The sequence below is a fragment of the Zosterops lateralis genome (genome assembly GCF_965231275.1).
Source record: "Zosterops lateralis genome assembly, chromosome: 3".
Lineage (NCBI taxonomy): Eukaryota > Metazoa > Chordata > Aves > Passeriformes > Zosteropidae > Zosterops > Zosterops lateralis.
Window position 1 is genome coordinate 99467274 of NC_139764.1, and position 22044 is coordinate 99489317.

A 22044-nucleotide genomic window follows, 5' to 3' on the forward strand; every position below is an offset into this window, starting at 1 on the left:
GATTGGTGTCTGATTGGTCTGAGTCTTAGCCCTGCCCAGCTCCTTGACCAGTGATATGTCTGCTCTCTGCACTGACTATGATTGGCTGAGGTTTCTGCACGAGTTCTCTTATTCACCTAGAGACTTCTTGAACAAGCCAGTATGGTTTCTTCTGAGCTGATCTCTGGCCAGCCCTGCTCTTCAGATAACCATACAAACAACTTATTCCTGTGGGTCCAGACCGCAGACAGAGACGTGATCTTGGATAGAAGAAGGAGCGGACTCACACTTGGGGACCAGGAAGGTTTTATTCAGGCCAAGGCCCAGGTGCAAGTGACAAGTCTGAGGCTTACCTGCCCTTAAGTCCAGGGGGCGTTACCTTTGGGAATGAAGGGGAGTGACCCAGGAACAGGGGCATTGGCATGGCCACTTAGGGGCAGAAGAGGAGTGAGAAAAGCTGAAGCCTGGCTGAGTCACCAGCTTCTGCCAGAGCACTCAAGTCTTAGGGTGTATCAATGGGTCTTATCAGGGAAGGTTTACAATGGACTGGGAGAGGCTATTGTGAGGGAAAGGACAGGGATTTGGGAAAAGGGGGGTTGGTAGGGATGCACCATTTACAGAAACTTAATAACAAAACCCATACAGAACTTTAGAAAACCCAAAATGCACACTGCAACAAAGGCAGGTCAGCCAAACTGGACTTGCCATGGCCAGATTTATTTTGTTTTAGCTAAAGACTAGCTGTGACATCTGCCCTTGTATTTTGACAGTCTGGTAAAAGCAGTTTGATTTCCTCTCTAGAATAAAAACTCGATGACAAACCACTCAGAATGGAATAATTGATCTGTCTAGATAAGGATGTTGGATATCTGCCTTTAAATTAATCTGTTTGAAACCACTGGATTCCACGTTTGTGTCCAATACAATGGTGCAACAGCACAGTTAAGGGTCACTACTGTGCAAGTGAGAGTGAGTTCCCATTCCCACCCTAGTGCTGGTCAGTTCACATGCTCACTCCAGTGCTGGTATAGGTGATAATAGGTAGCCAGAATGTCAGTGCTAGTAATCCATTCATCGCTCTGGCCACTGGGACTGACTTGTAGCATTTGTTCAACTAAAAGTAATTGATACTGCAGAATTACAGACTTTCAAGTGAAGATATTGACTCCTAAAAAAATCACACTGCAAGCTATCACATTAGCTTTTTTAGCTCTAACTAACTGGAAATAAGTAAAACCAGTCTCTGTTAAATAACCCCATCAATTTTAGCCTTTCTCTTATACACTGTCTCTGATACATCTCAAGGCAGCAACTGAGATCAAGAAAATGCCATTCACTTAATTCTTCAGATGGTGAAAAAGAAGCCAGTGGTAAATGTATTTTGTGTTGCCCAATATTGCTCCAAAACTATGGGTATATTTCCCCCAAATGACAAGAGGATCTTGAGTTCTACTCCTGCCTTTTGTCCCTGCCCAGTTGCTTAAATAATAACTAAGTTGTCAGTGGGCAGCTGTGGGCTCGATATTTTCTGAGCCTGAGAATTGCTGAGCTCTTCCCAAGGGAAACTTTTCAACAGTTTTCTTTTTCCCAAAACAACCTTGTGTAAACAATATTCGTTTCCCATAACAAATGTTGTTTGCTATTTTTGTTACTTAGCCAATGGGAGAGGTAATTGCTCTATGGACCAATAAGGTATCTTCTTAGCAAATCATGTTATAAAAAGGCTGAATGAATTGTAAATAAAACCTTCTAAATAAAAACTTTCTACTGCCTTCTGACTGGAGTCAAGCATCTTTATTTCGTGTCCTATTGCGACAGGCAGCAACAACCTGTTCTGCATTCATTTCAGTTATTCAGTGTATTCCAAATCTTGCTTTTATCCATTATCACTTCACTGCCACAAATATCCAAAATTTCAGTGTACAGGGAATTGTCACTTTCATTACAACTCTGTAGATTTTAGCAGTAGTCTTCCCTGGCAGGCCAGATAAAATATTGTGCTTTATAGGGTAGTAGCATCCTTAAATGAAGGAAATAGATCCCATATTTGTTCCACACATTATTTATCCACAAACCACTGAGACATGGCTAATATTTCTGTTCCTCTTCTCTGCTCTTCCTTCTGAATACTTTTCAAGGCTTTAGGAAATGAATGCCCCACTCTGCTTTCAAACTGCTCATAAATAGGTCTGTGTTCTAGAAGTTTTATGAATTTTAGGAAATCTAATAAATATTTGGGGCAAATCTGTTTATATTTGAGCTTTCAAAAATGGGCTAGCCTGAATGCTATCTAATGCTTCCTGTTGCACGGATGTGGAATTGTAGCTGTAAAAAAGATCAGTTAAATAGAGTTTCTGTCCTCTTATGGGATTACCAATCCTTTCTAAACTGGGAGGCCCTTCTGCTGTCAGAGGAGCCCAGTTGACATCTGAGCTATTGGCATGAGGTTGAGTAAGATGATGCAGGAATAATTGTAGTTCTGTATATTTCTGGCATTGGAAGTCAGGCAGGATACAGGTGAAGCATCTAAAATGGCTCCAGGTGCTCCTCCTGAAATTCAATATGAATGAGAGATGGTCAGTCAAGCTGGCAGAACTTCCCCTCAGAGTATGGCATCTGATTTGAAGAAGATTGCCACTGTGCTTTGCTATGGACATAAATCAATAAAGAATCCATCCCCTTATCCCACCAGCAGAGAAACAAAGATGGATATGGCTTTCCCAGTTAACTTTGAGAGTATGAGGCCTCTATGCCATTTTCTCAAGGCAGTGTGAGAAGGCCAAATGGAATCCCCAAATGGATTTCATGTTGGGAATGGGGGCTTGACTCTAACCATGGCTGAGTTCTCTTTCACCTCTACCATCCTATTGACACCTGCATGAATGACACAGGGAGAAGGCAAATCTTTCTGTTGGCATAGGTTTGCACAGGAGCTGAATGGTTGTAGCATCTCACAGGCAAACATCCCAAAGAATAGGATTGGAAGTGATATTTTCAAAGGTGAAAGGGAGCACTCCTGGGTAACAGCTTTCAGAGGTTACCCAGCTCCTTCTTACAGTGGACTTAGCTCAAGAGTACTCATGACAGATACTTAATTTCAGTCAGTATACTGTAGGCACTCTTTGCTTTACATTTCCCAAGAAATCCTGCCTTTAACATCTGCTTATGGCAGGTGTTAGAAGTTTTGTTTATTCCGTTGAGTTTTCTGATCATAACAGGTGCAGCTGTTCTTCACGGTCAGCTGTGCCTCACACTTTTCTTCAACTTCAGTGCTTTGGGATGTAAATATTCCCCCCCCAGTGCCTGGCCAATTGCACAGAACAGACCTGCAGCCCCTCTTGACACAGAAAGAGTCGTGGGATTCGGTCTGAGAAAAAAACACCCTAAATTCAGGTGTCCACGTGCATTGGATCTGACAGGATCATTTCTGTAATCCCATGGCAAGTTTATATTCTGCAGTGGCAACACAGCCACATTGATGACACTTCCTAAGGCAAGTACTTCCAGCTCTTTTATGCCTCAGAGTGATCAGGCCCCAGATAAATAATAAGTTGATTCATTTCTTACTCTGACAAGCTACTGAGAATAGCCATCTACTTCTGCTGTGTCACCATAAAAATCACTCCTGCATGTAATGGCTTAGGTTTTTCTAAATGAACAGAATTTAGGTAAGCTGATGGTGAATGTTTTGATATAAATGAGGGGGGAAGGCTGTCTACAGAAGGTGGGGTTTTTATTTATCTTCCATTTACAGGTTGTTTAACTCTTCCTGTTTGCTCCCTATTGTTACAATGCCTGCTGGGATTTACCTTTAATTAAACTAGACAGTGTTTGGAGAATTTGTACCAGTTACATATAGTTTTAAATAATTCAGCAGCTTTTGAGCAATGCCTTTACTCAAATTAAAAATTAGAATGAAAGTTTTCATACAGCCCAAAGAGCAATGTTGACATTGGAGAATAAGGTTTTTATGGAGACATTTTTGTGTAAGTAACAGAAAATGGCAATAAAACTGAAAAGCCTAACAAAAAACCCAAACCAAATCAAAACTACCAAAAAAAACCCCCAAAAAACCAAAACACAACAACAACAACAAGAACAACAACAAAACCAAAAAAACCCACCAAACCACCAAAAAACCAAACAAATAATAAAAAAACCCACACAAAAAAAAACCCAACAAAAAAAAAAAAAACCACCAACCAACCAACCAAAAAAAAAAACAAACAAAAAAAAAAAAAACCAAAAAAAACCCAAAAAACCAAAAAAAACACCAAAAAACCAAAAAAACCACCAAAAACCCCAAACCAAAAACCCCAAACCAAAAACCCCAAGAAACAAATCTATAATTTAACTGAAGTCCAGGAGGTAAGGAATAGGCATTAAAACTGAGGCAGTCTTAGAATCATCTGGGCGCACAAACAAAACAACTTTTCATTTTAATGGAAATACCTTTTTCAAACGTTCCTTGTCTTTGGTTTTCAGCCAGCCCACAATATGAAGTGACTGATGCCCTATGAACACTCAGGCACAAAATACAGCTGTCAGGTTTCTGAAGGAAAGGGGTCCAGCAATTTGGGTGAGCATCTCAAAAGGTTTCACCAAACGTTGTTGCCCATAACTTGACTGTGAATCTGAGCTGACTATGTTGGGGTTTTTTTGGGGTTTTTTGGGGTTTTTTCTGTTTTTTGTTTTTTGTGGGTTTTTTTGCCATTTTTGCTAGAATCAAAGCTTTTAGACTGGTTTAAAGATTTGAGATAGGTTGGAGTTTCCTTGCTCATTCCTGCTTGAAACCTCACATCTTTATCACAAACACAGGCCAGATGCTTCAGACACATGTGGCCAACAATTCTTGCAGGGTAGGTTTTCTTTTAGGTATTAGCAATTCCATCCTGATGTAAGATTTGTAGAAATTTGCTGTGTATCTGTCCCTAAAGAAACTAAATGAACACAGTATTCATGTGTGAACTCATGTGAATTCATGTGAATTCATTGGCTTTTGGATACTGTTTGACCATAAAATTAATAAAACAAGCTGATATTTGTATACAGCAATTTCAACATTCAGGCTCCAAGTGGTATTTATGAACACACGACTCATCATGCCTTGACTAGTACATTTAGAAGACAATTGACAACTTTGAAAGCTTATTTACTTTCTTCAGGAATCTAATTTGTTCTAATAAATTACATTGTCTCTAAAAGTCTACCTGCAGAATACATTTATTTTACTCTGAGCATGACAATTGTGTCTCTGTCACCAGGGCAGACTTTGCCAGTGGAAAGTGGAAGTCTGCTCTGCAGCAAGCAGTATTCCTGCTGTTTAAGCTATGAGTCCTGTAAAGAGCTAGCTGGTCTTCTCTTTGTGATTTCAGACCTGTATAGAAACATCTGCTACCAAAACACAGCCATTTGTGGATGGATGAAAATAAAATCTCAGTTGTCAGCAAATGTCTATTGATCCTTTCCTCTGGCTTCCAGACACTGTAAAGCTGGGGCTGTCAGATAAGACAAAATGAATGAGGAGACTTTTTTCCCCAATGCTATTAGCACTGTGAGGTTGCAGACTGTTTTCAGTTACTCACTCTTCTTATTCCTTACATCCTCTGCCCCAGCGATTGTTTTTGGAGACTTTGCTGTCACTTGTAACGCTTGGTCCACAAACCAGTGCATGCAAATTTGGCACCTCGATGTGATATGGAGCAGGATGCTGCAGCCAGAACTGAACTCTTGTCCTTGGCATGCAGGAGGGCAGTGAGAGCAAGCCTGAGTGAAGAACTGGTATATCCACCACTGTTTGGGTCCACTCAGAAGGAGAGACAGGAAAGTGCTGAAAGGAGAATCTCCCATGAGTGAGCCAGAAGAACTCGGCATGTTTAACTGATGTGCTCCTTAAGCACCTCTTCACTATGCTTGATTCTGAGCAAGTGCTTCAGTGCTGGGGAGAGTGAGCTGGCAGATGCAGAGCAAATCTCAACTCATGGAAAAAACTAAGGTGTGATTTCATTAGTTTTTCTTTGTTACAGACAGATTTACCAAGTGGTCATCAAGCAGCATTTTCCAGTTTTAAAACCTGGTATTACCAATGACACTGGTGTTTCCCTTCTGTAATTGTATTACTGTGGAAGAACATTTGCTGTATGAGAAGGTCAAGTTATCCTGGTAAAAAGCAGCTTGACATTGGAGTATCTGTATCTCAGTTAAAACTCAGAGTGATGGTAGTCTATCAATGTGGCTAAATAGTCCTAACTGCAATGGATAGTGATAAAAATATGCAGTGTAGTCCAGCTTCTTAACTGATATTTCTTCAGCACATCCTTTTAGCTTTAAATCAGTGCATGTTCATTTGATATGGGGGAGCAGGTCGAGGAGGCCAAAGCTAGGGACCATGAAATGGGAGAAAGGAAATATTTTCACTTTGGCAAGATTTTGAGTCCCTGCAGAAGGATTCATAGATATGTTAGCAGTGGCAAGACACTCAAAGCTGCTGCTCTGTGAACAGTTGAAAAGGAAAATCAGTGTTTTCCCTCATACAGCAAGTGCCACGGTCCAAGGCAAGATAAATAAAAAATAATCAAATTCTGTGATCTGATAAAGAAATTAAATCAATGAGAAAGGCACGAGTCATGACAGCTAGTTTTGTTTAGAAAAGTTTACTAGGGCTTTTTGTTGGTGGTTTTGTTTGTTTGCTTTTGTGCTGTTTTTTGTTTGTTTTTGTTGTTTTGGGTTTTTTCTCCTAGAAGAGCTTTATGGTTCAGTTCCTCACATGACAGAACCTTTCTGGTGGCCACTCAATGTCCTTTTATAGTAAGGAATTGGTGTAAGAAACCCTGTGTTGTGCTTAGGGAATTTATTGTGCTGCAGAAATGCTGGGACTGTAACACCTAAATGTTCAGAGAGGATTTAGGAAATGAAACTGTATTATTATGCTAATGTCTGTGCAGCACCAGATTTCCTTCCAAAATATTGCTGGGGACATATAATCTGAGAAAAAATTTAAATTACCAAATAATGGATTTGCACTCTTAGTCAAGAAAAACTTCGCAGTCTTAATCTGGTAAAATAAACCTCCTTTCTTCTAACTACCTTTTATTTGTTTTTTCTGACAGCAGAGACCAGACACACACTAGGAAATTCACTGCTAGTTCCAAGGAGAATAAAACTGTTCACCTAGTGGCAAGAAGGATAAAATGTATACTTCATGTTTTTCAGTCACTCAATAAGGTTATTTATAGATCCACAGCAAAGAAATTATGTTGTTCAACTGAAACATCCCACAACTGACAGTAAATATCAAGCTTTACACTTTTAAAAAGAAAAAAAGCTTTCCAAATATGACAAAAGAAAATTTCTTTCCCTAATGCCCACTATGTGTGGGAAGACAGATGAAAGATGTGTGGGAGCAGTGTTTATTTTGGTGATTTTTCCTTCCTCAGGCACCTGTGACAGCTTCTGCTGAGAGCCTTCAGGAAGGCTGGGGAGAAGGGAGATACTCCTCCCCTGGGTGAAAGATGGAGAAGGAGGCGGTGAACTCAGCAGCCGACCTGTTTTGGGCTGTGGGTGGGGTCAAAGGATGTGCACAGCATTATGCTGAGTCTTATTTCTGTCTCTATCCTTCTATTTGCAAGAGGAAATCAGTTATTTCTGTTTCCTTCTGGGGCAGAAGCTGTCTTGTTCTGTGAGTGTGCAGAGAAGAAGTATCAATCTGAGACACAGCATCTCTGTGCCTCAGAGTTAATTTTTCTTCTTTGCTGTGACGTGAGACATCTGTTTTAAATGTAGAACAGTGGTAAAATATGGGTCTTTGCAGAGCTGGACCCTGCAGAACTAGATCATGGGGCTGGCAATGAGTGAGGAGGCTGCAGCCTCAGGGATACTGTGCTGTCCCAGAGGTAACTTCAGATGGATATTTTCACTTTCATCCTCAGAACCTGAAATGCTAGTGACTCAACAACTGTAAAGTGTATAGTGTCAGTGCTGGTTTTAGGGGTATTTATTAATTCAAATTTGTTTGATGCCAAAGAGTCATTGGAAATAATCCACACATCACCCCTTGCAGACACACTCACATGAGTTTTGTTTACAAACTGAAGAAATGGTTGTTATTCATGCAAAAAATATTACTGGTGGATAAAAGGCTTTAGTGCATGAATCATGAGGTCATAAAATACCATGTGAAGTGGCACCCCAAGGATCATCTGGTCCAGCCTTCCTTGGCAAAAGCATGGTCTCCACAGGATGCCCAGCACTCTGCCCAACTGAATCTTAAAAGTGTCCGATACTGGGGAATCCATCACCGCCTCAGGAAGATTATCCCAATGCTTGATCATTCTCACCGTAAAAAATTTTCCAAATGTGTTTAATTGGAATCTCTCCAGGAATAGCTTGTACTTATCACCCATTGTCTTTCCCATGTGACTCCTTAGAAAAGGAAGTCTCCATTTTCTCTGTAGCCACCCTTTAAAAACTGGAACATGGTGATATGGTTTCCCCTGAACCTTGTTTTCTTAAGACTGAACAAACCCGGCCTTTCCTCATAGGCAGGCTGCCTGATCCTTTTATCTTTATTTATCCTCTTCTCTGGATCCTCTCCGCCTGTTCACGTCCTTTTTTTTGCAGAGCAGGGACCAAAACTGAACACAGTGTTCCAGATGTGGCCTGACAACCACTGAATAGAGTGGGACAATGACTTCTTTCTCTCTGCTGGTGATGCCCCTGTTGACCAGCATGCTGTTAGCTTTCTTTGCTGCAGCAGCACAGTGCTCACCCTTGAGCTGTTGCCCCTCAGGGCCCCCAGGTCCCTTTCCCAGAGTTGCTCCCCAGACAGGCAGATCCCAGCCTGTGCTGCACTCCTGGACTTTGCTTTCCCAGGACCTTACACTTGTCCTTGTTGAATTTTACAAGGTTCTTGTCAGCCTCTCTTCCAGCCTAACCAGGTCTTCCTGCAGGGTGTCTCTCTTGTCCTGTCCCTGCTCTTGATTGCTATGCATTTCTGGCTGCTTATTGCTCTTTGCTGGAAAAATTTCCCAACTACATGAAAAAAACCCCAATGATTCAATGGTACCTGTGTGTATAATTGTAGCATTGGTAGATAATAAGGAGAGATTGTACATATATTTGAAGAAAATCAGGATCATCTTGCAAGAAATTTCTGAGCAGGAAAAAGAGCAACATGACTGCAATAATATTCTATATTTAAATTGAGAGAACTATTTGTAATAAGTTTATGGTAAACAGACAAGGGAATATCACTTCCTCAGCTATGTGAAATATGCAGTGTGTTCAGAAACACTGTCTGGACCCAATTGTGTTTATATTCTGTTTTACTGTCTACAGAGCATTTTTAAAATGCTGATTTGGAAGCTTTTGTTTCATTTAAAAAAGAACTTACTGTCATCAACAAGTAACCTGACACAGAGTTCTTGCAGAATACAGCACCGCCTTATTAAAATTGTAAACTTACATAATGACTCAGTTTAAGAGAAGAATTTTTTCTCAACATGTGTGCAACAATTATATATTTGATAAGTTTGTCAAAAATCACCCATTTTGGTGGAAGGTTAAATTTAATCCAGAACCCAGCCAGTGCCATTTTCTTCAAAATCAAATTTGGAAAAATAATGAAAGGCAAGAGGAATTAACAGCATTATTCCAATTAAGGAGTGAATACAGAGGGAATTTAAAATATACTCCATCCTATTACCCTGTTGATCTGAAATGCAGGAGTGTTGGACCATTCTGCTCTGGTGCTGTAGAAGAAATTAGTTTCTAGAAGATGAAATTCAGATGTTCCCATAAAAATATATTAATGTACAAAGTGTATAGGCATGTGTCAGGTGTGAGGTACCTCAGTTTTTGTTCTGGTCATAAAAGTGTAACATTTGCATATTGTAAATATCAGGTATTAATGTTGCAGTGCTGCAGTTAGAAACCAGTTGTGGTTGGAGCAGTGAATTTTTTTTAATACGATCGTAATTCTACTTTTCATTACATTCATTCTGATAGAAAAGGAATTATGTTCATTGGTGTTTTACAGATTTTTGGCCACTTTTGAGATCAGAGTCCATGCATGTTGGGCGGATCGCCTTTGTTACTGTTTGATTGATGTAAAGGGTGCTTTCATTACATCCATGGGTTCCCCAAAGGTTTTATTAAGGACATTCTTTCCTTTTGAAAAATGTACTCAGGAACAACAATTGAAGATGATTCAGGCTTAATAAGATGAGAAGGGCTACAGAGAAAACAAAGGCAATAGCTAGTGAAAATCTATTTGGAGAATGTTGACTTTTTCTCATGCCCTTGGGCTATATGTTCAAAAAGTATCCTTTTCTCTCACAAATCCCATCTGTCATTTCCAATTTCTAAGAGAGGGTCTGGCAAGGAAATGTGAAGAATCTCATGAGTGTTAAAATTATTGGTGTTGTACAATGGAAATAGAACAGATAATTTTTAACAGAATAGATTCCTGTCAGATAAACACAATTCCGTTAAATTGAAAGTTACCAAAAAATGCGATAAAAACACTTAATCAAGATACATCCTTGTGTTGAAAGAAACTGTTTTCATAATATCAAAATATATTTATTTCCGTAGCTAAAATGTTTAGTTAAGGTTTGCAATTTCATTTTTTAAAAATTCAGCCTTGTACTGCACTAGCAGCATTATATTTATAACACAATATCAGAATGTAATATTTAGCATACAGTGTATAAACATTTTCACAATGTAAAATTTTAGTGTTGCTACACTAAAGATTCCAGTGTCCTATATTTAGATTTGTTTGACACATTGCAGGGAAGTTTTTAAAATGCAGATTAGTTTTTCCTTCTTTCTGCATCTCAACAGAATGTCAGGGTATCAGAAATTCCTAGAAAATGTTATGTATTTTGTAAAGATCTTGTTAAAATTAATTCATGTTAATCTTATCAAGGAAAAATATTTCAAGAGATGATTGAAGACCAAAGAGTAAATGGCTGTTTATTAAATGAATTGTCACTAGCTCTGAAACAGAAGTCTCAAGCAGGTTTTGAAGCTGGGGAGCAGGGTTGTTGTTCCTCACCTATGCAGTGTCACCTTTTAGTTCTTCATGCATATACATCAGGAGTTAATTGCAAAACATACACAGTACCTGATTTTGCTTTCTGTACACAACCAGTCTAAGACCAATATGAAAGAAGAACTCATCCATGTATTGAGTAATGATTGATTATTTAGCATATTCATGGTGCTATTGGTATGTCCAGCTCTGCGGTCAAATAAACCAAAGGCAAACCCCCCTCTCATGAGACATTGACAACTGCTTTTAAAACCTCAACCATAAGGTGCAAAACCATTTCCAAATACAGGATAAGGCAATTAATTCCCTTACTATTTGTATGTATAAATCTGATAATTATGTATTCTGGCCACATTTATGGGAATGTTTACAACTACCACCTGACCTCTGGCAGTACCCATATTTACTGCAAAATAAAGGAATTTCCTGGTGGTTCTGTTACTGTGTAGTCTCAATAATATGCACAGAAGCCTAAAGAAAATAGTAGGGAGGACTGAGCAGTTAAAACTGGCTATAGAGCACGGGGTAGATGTTTTCAATTAAGGGAAGTTTTAACATCATTGCTTTCATAGGCAGGAACTCCTTTCTCAAGGTCGTCAAAGGGAAGTCACAGGGTGGTTGAAATCCTCCTGCTGCCAGAGGTGAGGAGCTGCTGCCTGTCCTGTGATTAACCTGTGTTAGTCACAGCAGCAGTGGAGCTTGGCAAAAGCGACAAAGTCGTCGTTACTCATCGGGACAGAACAATTGAAAATGACAGAGAATGGTAATAAGGAAAGGTTTCAGCAGCAGCGTTTCCCATTCATCACTCAGCTTCCTTTCGTCTTCTTAGCCCTTTTTTATTTTGCCCAATGGGACGTCTTGGATTCTGTAGTTTCATTTTTGAGAACACTACTACTGCATACAATGGATAGTGTTGTTCTTGTTATATTGTGCAAACAGGCTTATGACTCTATCCTGAGCAAAAAGTGAATTAGTATGCAAGATGTCAATACAATGTTAAATTAAACAGCACATAGTAATGAAAGGCATTTAATTTAGTAATGCTAAATGAAATCTTAACTGAGCAGAACTGATTATTGTATAAAACAGAATGGATAAAAGGCTTGACTCATCCATTGTCTAGACAAATCGCTTAGAAATGTGTGGGTTAGCTTTAGAGCCATTCAGACAATGTAAAAGCTTATTTGTAATCTATTTGTCAAATAAAAAATGGGTTTTTATTTGACTCCTTTGTAAGCTATTAAGAAATATGATGCATTGCTAAACAGCTTAAGATAAGTAGCAAGAAGGCAAAAGACTTGCCTAGTGGCAGATGACAGATCCAGAGTAGGGCCAGGAAATAATTTCTGACAGATTGTTTGTCCTCCAGAAAATGTAGTTTTGATTGATTTAAAACTTGTTGTAAATTCCACTCAAATTCAGCAAACACTTTTGCTAAGCAAAGCTAAAGAACACAGGCAAAAAGGGAGATGCTGAAAGCAGTTTGTCAAGGTAGGGCCACACAGAGGTTTGGACTTTTTCTTCAAAGGCAACAAGAATAAGAACATGGTTCCATCACTTTTGAAAGCAGTGATTCAAACACCGAGGGAAGAGGAAAGCACATTTGATGTTCTCTTTTCTCTGATCTATAGTGGAAATGTTTACTGATGAAAAATTACTTTCATCACCAGAAATTTGCATGTTTTAATGCTTCCACTCTATGCTGGCTGTGGAAGCAGGATGCTGGCCAGGAAATACCACATCCTCCAGTCCCTGACTGCCTTCCTGGCTACAGGCAGGACTGTCACTATCCCAGGAGATGGAGGGAGCAAGTCCAGAGAGCCTGCAAGCTGTGGGAGTCACTGTCAGCAAGGGGCTCTAGGGCATCCTGCCACAGCCCTCAGTCCTGCAGAGTTTAATGAAGTCAAATGTCCACAGGATGCCTCCATGGGTAATTGCATAATTGTGAAAATATGAACTCTGCCTCTGCTTCTACCTACACGCCTTCCTCTCCTTCATCTTCTACCACTCACTGAAGGAAGGAAAATTATAGCTGTATTTACAAGAGCCCATGAGAATTGTAGGCTCTGCTAAAGCCTGTTTTTTTCTTTCTGATGCCATGTTTTCTAGAATCAATGAAAATATTTTATTTTTTGTTTCTGTTTCAACACACTGATGAAATGTTTTCTGGGATTTTTTCCAACAGGTTTTCTTTATAGCTTTTTCACACTAGAAAATATTACATATACATATATATATTACATATATATATATATTAATGTCTATATATACAATATACATATACATTCTTTTTTGAACACACATATAGGAGTACTTTTTACCATATTTACTATGAATTACTTGATTATATTCCTCATTTTGATTGCACACAATAAAAAATTAGTTTATGTAAAAATTACTTCTATTTTTAAGTGGTAAGCATTGCTTTAAATGTGTAGCATTGCTACACATGCTCCTCTTTCAAAGAATTAGGAACAATAGCTTGTACAGAGTATTATTAATCACCGTTCAAACTCAAAGCACAGTGGAGGGCTGCAGTGTTGAATTTTTTTAAAAGAAAACACATAAAACCACATTAAAAATCTCTGCCCCATCAATCTTAGATCTGTCTTTGAGTCTTGGCTGCCAAAAGTCAGGAGACAGTCTGACCATTGCACCTCCCTCTCTGCTGCCATGGTCTTGGTCTTTTCCTCCAGTCAATTATTGGTAATGATATCATCTGGTAGTGATGGGAATGTTCACCTTTGGCAAGGCCAGGTCCATCACTTCACCAGAGCCACCAGCAAGACCCTCTTACAGTACCATTACATTTATCTGCTTACTTAGCCCAGTACCACTTACATTTCTCTGCTGGGCCTCCCACATTCAAGCTGGCTCCAGGGAAGCTGCCAGGCAGCAGCAGCATGTCATGGGTCCTGCAGGAGATTATTTACAGTAAGTCATGATAAAAGTCAGCAGTGGGAGTGCAAAGGCAGACAGTCAGAGCTGGGAAATACCAGAGCTGAGATCACCCATGCAAACTGCACTGAATCACCTTGAACCTATTTGCTGTGATACAACCCCTAATTACATGTGCACATGCAAATTTTTGGATCACGGCCATACTCAATGTATATGCAATTCATAATTTTTAAGTTATTGTCTCTGCAACTGTACTAAGTCTTTCCACCTCATTTTTTGCTTTTCTTTGTACCTGCAACCACATTCAAAGCTTTTGATGGCACTGTTTAAGAGCAATAAACAGAATTCCAGCCCTTCCTCAAGACACAGTGATGCTGTAAACAAGCCAAGGTTCTTAAATCTTTTACAGCATCTCCAAATCCCATCCTATTCATGGCTCACTGATATGTTTAATTTGAACCCATCTGTTAGCTGAGCTGCTTAAAGTGAAGGTTGCATTTTTATTTATTTAACATCATTTACATTAAATCAGAGATTTGGCTGTTCTCCTGAGTGGCCACTTAAGACAGGTCTAATTGTCCAGGAAAACAGACTCATTAATGTCAGATGGAAAGCAAGGCCAATTGAAATTTGCAGCAAGCTATTACCAGCCCTTTATTAAGGTATTAATTAAAAGATCTGATACAATAAACTGACTATGTATAAATTTTGAACTTGAAAAAAAATAACAAAGTAGCTAAGAGAGGGGGAAATAAAGTGGGAAAAAACTACTTTCAAATAATAATCCTGGAGAAATATGTAAATATGCTGGAAAGAGAGACATATAAAACCAGATTTGCAAGGTGAACATACCTATTATGGTCCAGATATCCATCTCAGTTCAGACATTTCATAGTATCTTGTTCTTAATATATCAGTCAGAAGGAAGTCTAATATATTGAGAAACATCATACAAAGCACAGAGACGTATTACAAAAAAGTAGACAATTTGTTTCTCTAGCTTCACAGGGATCTTTCTTTTACCATATCAAGGGATTTTAAAGGTTCATCTGTTGCTAGAAATAGCAGCAGTGGGCAATGGACATGTTTCATGCTGAAGCTCAGATTTGTTCCAATAGCTCATGGCTACACATACAAGACACACATGAGTGCTGGGACCATGAGGTACTGCCGCTGCATCACGAAGGTTTCCTGCAGAGAGGCAGTGCCCACAACACTCCTCTCCCACAGGCCCTGGTGTCACAGTCCATGAGAACAAGCCCGTTGCCCTTTGGATACACTGGGGAGGTGCACGAAGTTGGTGCTGGTGCTATGGCAGTGCCACCACATCCGTGCTGGGAACCACAGTGCCCACGGAAGGGCAATCCACGTGTTTTTGATGTGTCAAAACAGCTTACTTTATTGTAGAGTGTGTTATAAGGATAAAATAAGGTGTGATTTGAAAACAGATTTGAAATATTGAGCTATAAAGGATAAACCAACGCATTACAGTAGCTGGATTAACTTGCCAAAGAGGATGTGCTAGATCTTCCAGGGTGGTTGTGATGTTGCTGCACTAACCAGTAAAATCCTCCTTAGATTTGGAAACTCTAAAGGGTTGCTACAGCAAGATTTTTTCTGAATCTCTTACTAATGCTGGCTGTGGTAGTCAGAATAGCTGCTCTTGATGACTTGCTCTTTCTGAAGCCCAGAATGACATCATTCATTGCTTCCCTTCCTTCCAGGTTATCTGCTTCCCATTTCTTGTGATTGACATGAAGTAATTATATGGTGCTTTTTCCATACAGAAGCTTGTACTGTCGATTGAAGAAGTGGTGTCTGTGCAACTGGGTATAATAACTGGCTGAAAACTTTATCCCCACAATACCCCAAGGAAGGGAGGAAGAATAAGATATTTCCATTCCCCATCCTCCTTTAGGTCCCTGATTGATTTTTCTATAGTACATTTTGATGACATGTTCTTGTCTTGAGTGGCTTTTCAACTTCTAGTTGAAAATAAGTGGTGAAATAAGTGGTGTGTTAGATGCTGAGATCTCTTGCTGGATCTATCACAAGTCCAGTACTGCAAGTGTCATTTAAAACCCAAATATGACACAATAGAAGTGTGTGAAAGGGTTATACCGGGTATAAGCAGATTTAGATGTGCCCAAGGATATCTCTGGGCATTGAGGCAAACTGACAACTGGTCTCCATCTCTTTTAAAGAGTCCTTTTAAGCTGGTGCTGCGTGCAAATGCTTTGTTGAGAATGGTCTCTGATGACCACCTGATGGCTAGGAAATGTCCATGTTAGCTGGTCAGTGTGGGCTGGATCTGTGCCAGACATGCTTTAGCTGTTTCTTACTTGGACAGTCATAGTCAGGTCCCTAAACTTTCTTGAGCTTGCCCCTGATTTTGGGAGAAGGAGGAGGTCAGATGGTCCCAGGCACTGCAGGCAGGGCTGTGCTTAGCACAAGCAAGGGCTGACTGCATCACAGCCTGCTTGCAGAGAGGCTGCCCAAGTCCTGCCTCTGTATTAAGCACCCTTCTCTAAGTGGAATCTAATCTTATCTCCCTAGGGTTGGCTCCTAACCCATACACAGTCCTTCATGTACCACTACTGCCCACAGCTCCATGGGGAACAGCTCATTGCATCTGACAGGAGGACAGACGTGCTGGCTGGGATTCAGGAATGTGGTATGAACCAGACTAGTGCTCAAGAGGAGAAATCTCTCTTCCCAGACGGGCACAAAGCCACTCGGGGTAAATGTCCTTTCCCAAAAAGTGGTCAACAAGAGAGCCAAACCGTGGACATCAGCATCTCCTGGGGACCACTGTTACTGCAGGTCACAGTGGGTGCTCTGTGGCACCCACATCCCTCATAAAGAGCCAGTGTCATTGGGGAGACACTTTGAGCTCCACCTAGACTTTGTGGACCAAGCCCTGCTGGGGTTCAAGCCCCACCCCAAGACATGCTGGGCATCCCTGCAGGGGCAGGGGCTGCATTTGGTGGGGTTGCCCAGCAACCCAGGAGCCCTTCTCTCTAGTGTCCAGCTTGGCCTCCTCCTCCTCTTCTTCCCCCTCCTCCTCCTCCTCCTCTTCTTTCTCCTCCTCCTCCTCCTGAAGGAGTCTGTCTGAACCACAGCCAAAACTTAACACAACTGTCAGCTCAAATCCATGTGTTGTTCTCTGAGCCAAAGCACCAACACAGAAAAAAATCCCTCTGTGTTTCTTGTTGGGTCTGTAGGAATTCAATTGCCAGCACATATCACTTCCAGCAGACACAGCACAACTTGACCTGTTCTCACAGACAACAGAAGTTGAATTTAGGAGCCCTAATAATTGCAGCAATCTGGTCATAAATGAATTACAGGGCAACAATTATCTACTGAAAATTTTAGATTAGAGAAGCTATTGAAATTTTTAGATTAGAGAAGCTTTATTTTCATGGGTGAAAAATGAATTAGTGAAATGAATGATTTACTGCAAATTATTCTTCTACTCCTGTTGTTTGCTGATCTGTGATACATCTGATACAAAACATTCATCAAGCAAGCCTGTGTCACTCTTTTCAGCTATAAAAACAAGGGTTTAATTCATTATGATTTCCCTGGCCGTTCTTTGGATCATTTACATTTGCCCAAGTGGATTTAAAATGCTACCAGATCTCTAACATTTCACAGGCACACTGAAAGGTGTAAAGAGCTCTGAAAAGGTGCAAGACGAGGGAGAATAAAGCACAAGGATTTTAGCAGCCACACTAAGTAAAGTCTTTATAAGGACTGATCTGGCATTTCAAAAATAGTTTCTTCTCAACCTTTTGAGAATGTGCTGAGATTTATCATCTGAAAGGAGCTGATTTCACCTTTGAAACGGAACAATGTCCTGTGTGCCTTTTTGTAGGTATTTGTTCGGTAAAATGGACAAGGAGGGGGAAAGAGGGGGAGAAAAGCCTTTTGGGAAACAAAGGTTTCTGTGTTGATCATGCTGGACCCTGCATTGATTTCTTATCATTACCTAGAGAAAAAACAAAAGGTCACTGGAATGAATTTTTTGATCAAAGAAAGTAGGATCTGAGATGGTTAAATCCGAGGATTTAAATCTACAGAACATGTTCCCCTATGCTCATGCAGCGTGACAAAATTTGAAGCCTAACTTTTCCAGATCTTGATTTTGTTTTGCAAGATTGGATAAGTAATCCCATCTGCATTTTCCCCTGTGCAAGCATGTCACTACAATTGGCATCTTAAAATATATTTTGCTAGAATCAAGTAAGCAGGAAAGACACAGGTGGGTAATTATTTATTGGTGAACCCCAAACAACTGAGGGTTTTTCCAGGTCTCCAAAGTATTTCTTTTGTCACAAGAAGCTTGCAAGTCTCAGTAAATTTATATGTGCCTAGAAAAAAATTCGAGGGATTTCTTGTATTAGACTCAAACTATGCAGCACCCTCAGGAGCACATGAAGGTGACACTGGCCTCCAGAGATTCACAGTATGACTCAGGTGTAGACTAATAGGTGTACTCTCTTCCTCAGACTGATATTCTCTTTTCCTGGGTGTGTGATGCTGTGAGCACACTCCATGTCAATATGAGGTCTGGAGCACCTCTTATTAATCACCCATAAGCTTCTGAGCAGGAACACTGTGTCCTCACCAGGGTCCCCCTCGCTGTTTGACACCAGCAGGAGCACAGCAGGCATGTCACAAATCTCACCTTTCTCCCAGATTGGACACAAGCCTGGAGAAGCAAAGAATCAGCTGGATTTCCCTCTCTCTATTCCCCTCTACCAAGAAGCTTTTCAGAAGCCAGAAAACTGGAAAAGATCATAACTTGCTTGTACAGATCATTCTACTGTGGCCAGAAATAGTTAACTTATGAACTGTAGGTTTTCCTGGAGCCACTAAAATGAACTGTAGCGTCAGATTTAATAATTTAAGAGCAGGGTGGTAGGTTTTCTGCACGTAGAGGTCTGGGGAAAAATGTTCATCAAATCCTGGAATTCGGAGAAAACAAAGTTAAAAGGAAATTTTTGTTATTCTACTTCTACTTTTAAAGAGCTGGATGTGGTACAAAGCACTGCTTCTGGTAAGGAGCAGTCACTGAGAAATTGTCAGAGATGTAAATGACTCAAACCCTCCTCAGGCTCAGCTGATTACAGGTCACAGAAATGTGGCTAAAACTGAGGACCAGAGCTTTGGGAAATGTGCACAGAGTGCAGGGAAGTTTTGCTCCACATCTGCAACAGAAACTTTATGGTCTCTGCTTCTTTCTCAAAGACAGCAGTACAAATCCAGGTTAACTCAAATGTTCTGACACTAGAGTTGCTCCTGTCTTACTGAGAGTAAGATTTATGCCATACATTTATTCCCAAAACACAGTGTTGCTTCTTCTGGTTTCTGCCTGGAGAAAACGTTTGTGTGTCTCTCTGCGGCTTTGAATGACTTTATACACTATTAAGCTTTGTATGTGATAAAAAAAAATAAAAAGTTTCAAAAACTCCTTAAAGTTCCTGGCAGCATAGAAACACATCATTGTACCACTGGGCAGGCGTATAAATAGCTGAGAAGCGCTTTCTGTGCATCTGGTGCTTTGCTGTGTTTCACCAGGAGAGGGTAGAGTTTGGAAAGGACTCCCGGCAGCCCGGGCTCCCTATTGTGCTGGGAAACAGCGAAGGGAAAACAAGCACAAGTTTCTCCTCTGCTGTTTGCACCGACTGACTATGTGCGAGAGTCAGCAGATGAACTCTGGAACACCTTAAAGTAAACAGAAAACGGAAAGAGAAACAAAATTCAAAAGCAGCTTTCTAGGGAAATCTGTGGACTCGAAGGGAGAAGCCGCGGCAGTCCCCGTGGGCTCACCCTGCCGACGGCATCTCTGAGAACTGTCACTCACTGCACGTTGCGTTAATCAGAGCTCAGGATTCATTTCTCTGCCGTGGCTTCCAAGCTGTGAATAGATATGACTTTTAGAGAGAGAATGGGACCTGAAAAGACTCTCGAGCACTGAACAGAGTGGTGAGTTTTATTAAATGGTTTCTTCTCTTTCCAGTCTGCTGGAGCTTTCTAATATCCTGCTTGCAGGCACAGCAGCCCGATGACTTGTCTTTTCCCTGCAGCTTGTTGCATTCTTCACCAGGCTTTCCCGACCGCAGGTTTCTATCTGTAACCTTTCCCACCAAGACTCCAGGTCAGTTTGGTGACATTTGTAGCAGGGCTGGTTCAGTGCTGATTTGCTTTCATGAGAGATTAAAACCACAAAGCTGTGAAACCAAACAACTGGCTAAAAATCAACCAAAATCCAATACAATTATAAAATGGCAGGTGACTCTAGTTTTCCAGATGTGGACACTGATGGGTCAGAAAAAAGTGAAGAAATGGAGATTGTAGTCAATGTCGGTGGGGTAAGGCAGGTGTTCTACGGAGATAACCTGAATCAGTACCCAGAAACACGGCTGGCAGAGCTGGTCAATTGTTTATCGGGGGGATACGATAGCATATTCTCCCTCTGTGATGACTATGATCCTGGAAAGAGAGAGTTTTACTTTGACAGAGATCCAGATGCTTTCAAATGCATTATTGACGTGTATTACTTTGGGGAAATTCACATGAAGAAAGGAATATGCCCCATATGTTTCAAGAATGAAATGGAATTTTGGAAAGTGGATCTGAAATTTTTGGATGACTGCTGCAAAGCTCACCTAAGTGAAAAAAAGGAGGAACTGGAAGAAATAGCCCGAAGGGTGCAACTCATTCTGGATGACTTGGGAGTAGATGCCTCAGAAAGTCGCTGGAAAAGGTGCCAAAAATGCATCTGGAAATTTCTGGAGAAGCCAGAATCATCCTATCCGGCTAGAGTGATTGCTGTACTGTCCTTTCTGTTTATTTTGATCTCCTCTGTTGTGATGTGTGTGGGGACCATCCCAGACTTGCAGGTGGTAGATGCAGAGGGGAACCGTATGGAGCACCCGACCCTGGACAGCATCGAGACTGCCTGCATAGGCTGGTTTACCATGGAGTATGTGCTGAGGCTGATCTCCTCTCCCAACAAACTCCACTTTGCCCTTTCTTTCATGAACATTGTTGATGTGCTAGCAATACTTCCTTTCTACATCAGCCTGACCTTGACCCACTTGGGAGCCAAGCTGATGGAGCTGAGCAATGTCCAGCAGGCTGTCCAGGCACTGCGCATCATGAGGATCGCAAGGATTTTCAAGCTTGCACGGCATTCCTCAGGGCTCCAGACCCTGACCTATGCCCTGAAACGGAGCTTTAAGGAGCTTGGGCTGCTCCTCATGTACTTAGCTGTTGGAATCTTTGTCTTTTCTGCCCTAGGTTATACCATGGAACAAAGTCACCCTGAAACTTTATTTAAAAGCATCCCTCAGTCATTTTGGTGGGCAATCATTACCATGACCACAGTTGGATATGGAGACATTTACCCCAAAACAACACTGGGAAAACTGAATGCTGCCATCAGTTTTCTTTGTGGAGTGATAGCAATCGCCCTCCCCATCCATCCCATCATTAACAACTTTGTCAGGTATTACAACAAACAGAGAGTTTTAGAAACAGCTGCCAAACATGAATTGGAGCTGATGGAACTAAACTCTGCTGAGGGGAAAGCTGCAGGCTCCAGAAGTGAACTAGAGGATCTTTCAAGGGAAGGCAAAGACGATCCTTTTTATAGCAGCCGGATAAAAGTCTCCCACAGTGACACCTTTATTCATCTCCTGTCAGAAGAGAAAAACTACAGGACCAGGCTTCAAAGCTGCAAATAAACTGTGAGCTGTTGTCAGCGCTAAGCTACAGATCGGGACAACCTGACAATCAGCTATGGAACGGGCTCACAGATCTGTCAGAGTTGGGAGGGAGCACTGCTTTGCTTTTCCCACATGAATATAAATCAACCCCATGGCTTCTCCATCAACAGTTGGTAAGACTTTACTGTTATTAACCCAAAAGGAAATAGTAGGACTCCATTGAGATCAGACTGCTTACATTGAATGTGTTCTGACAAAACACATTTGTAACCATTTCAGAGACTGAAAAGTCCTTCCTGATCCGTAACTGTTCAATGACCCGAATGTGCAACATTGCCACATCAGAACTTTGTACCTGTGACAATAAAG

At 40.8% G+C, this 22044-nt stretch overlaps 1 protein-coding gene across 1 annotated transcript; it reads left to right on the forward strand.

Moving 5' to 3' along the window:
- Positions 1-20229: 20229 nt before the first annotated feature.
- KCNF1 (potassium voltage-gated channel modifier subfamily F member 1) lies at positions 20230-21693 on the forward strand (the record flags this gene model as incomplete). The annotated part of the gene is made up of 1 exon (XM_083857793.1): positions 20230-21693. The coding sequence occupies one exon, from the start codon at positions 20230-20232 to the stop codon at positions 21691-21693; it is 1464 nt and encodes a 487-aa protein (XP_083713919.1).
- Between the last annotated feature and the right edge of the window lie 351 nt (positions 21694-22044).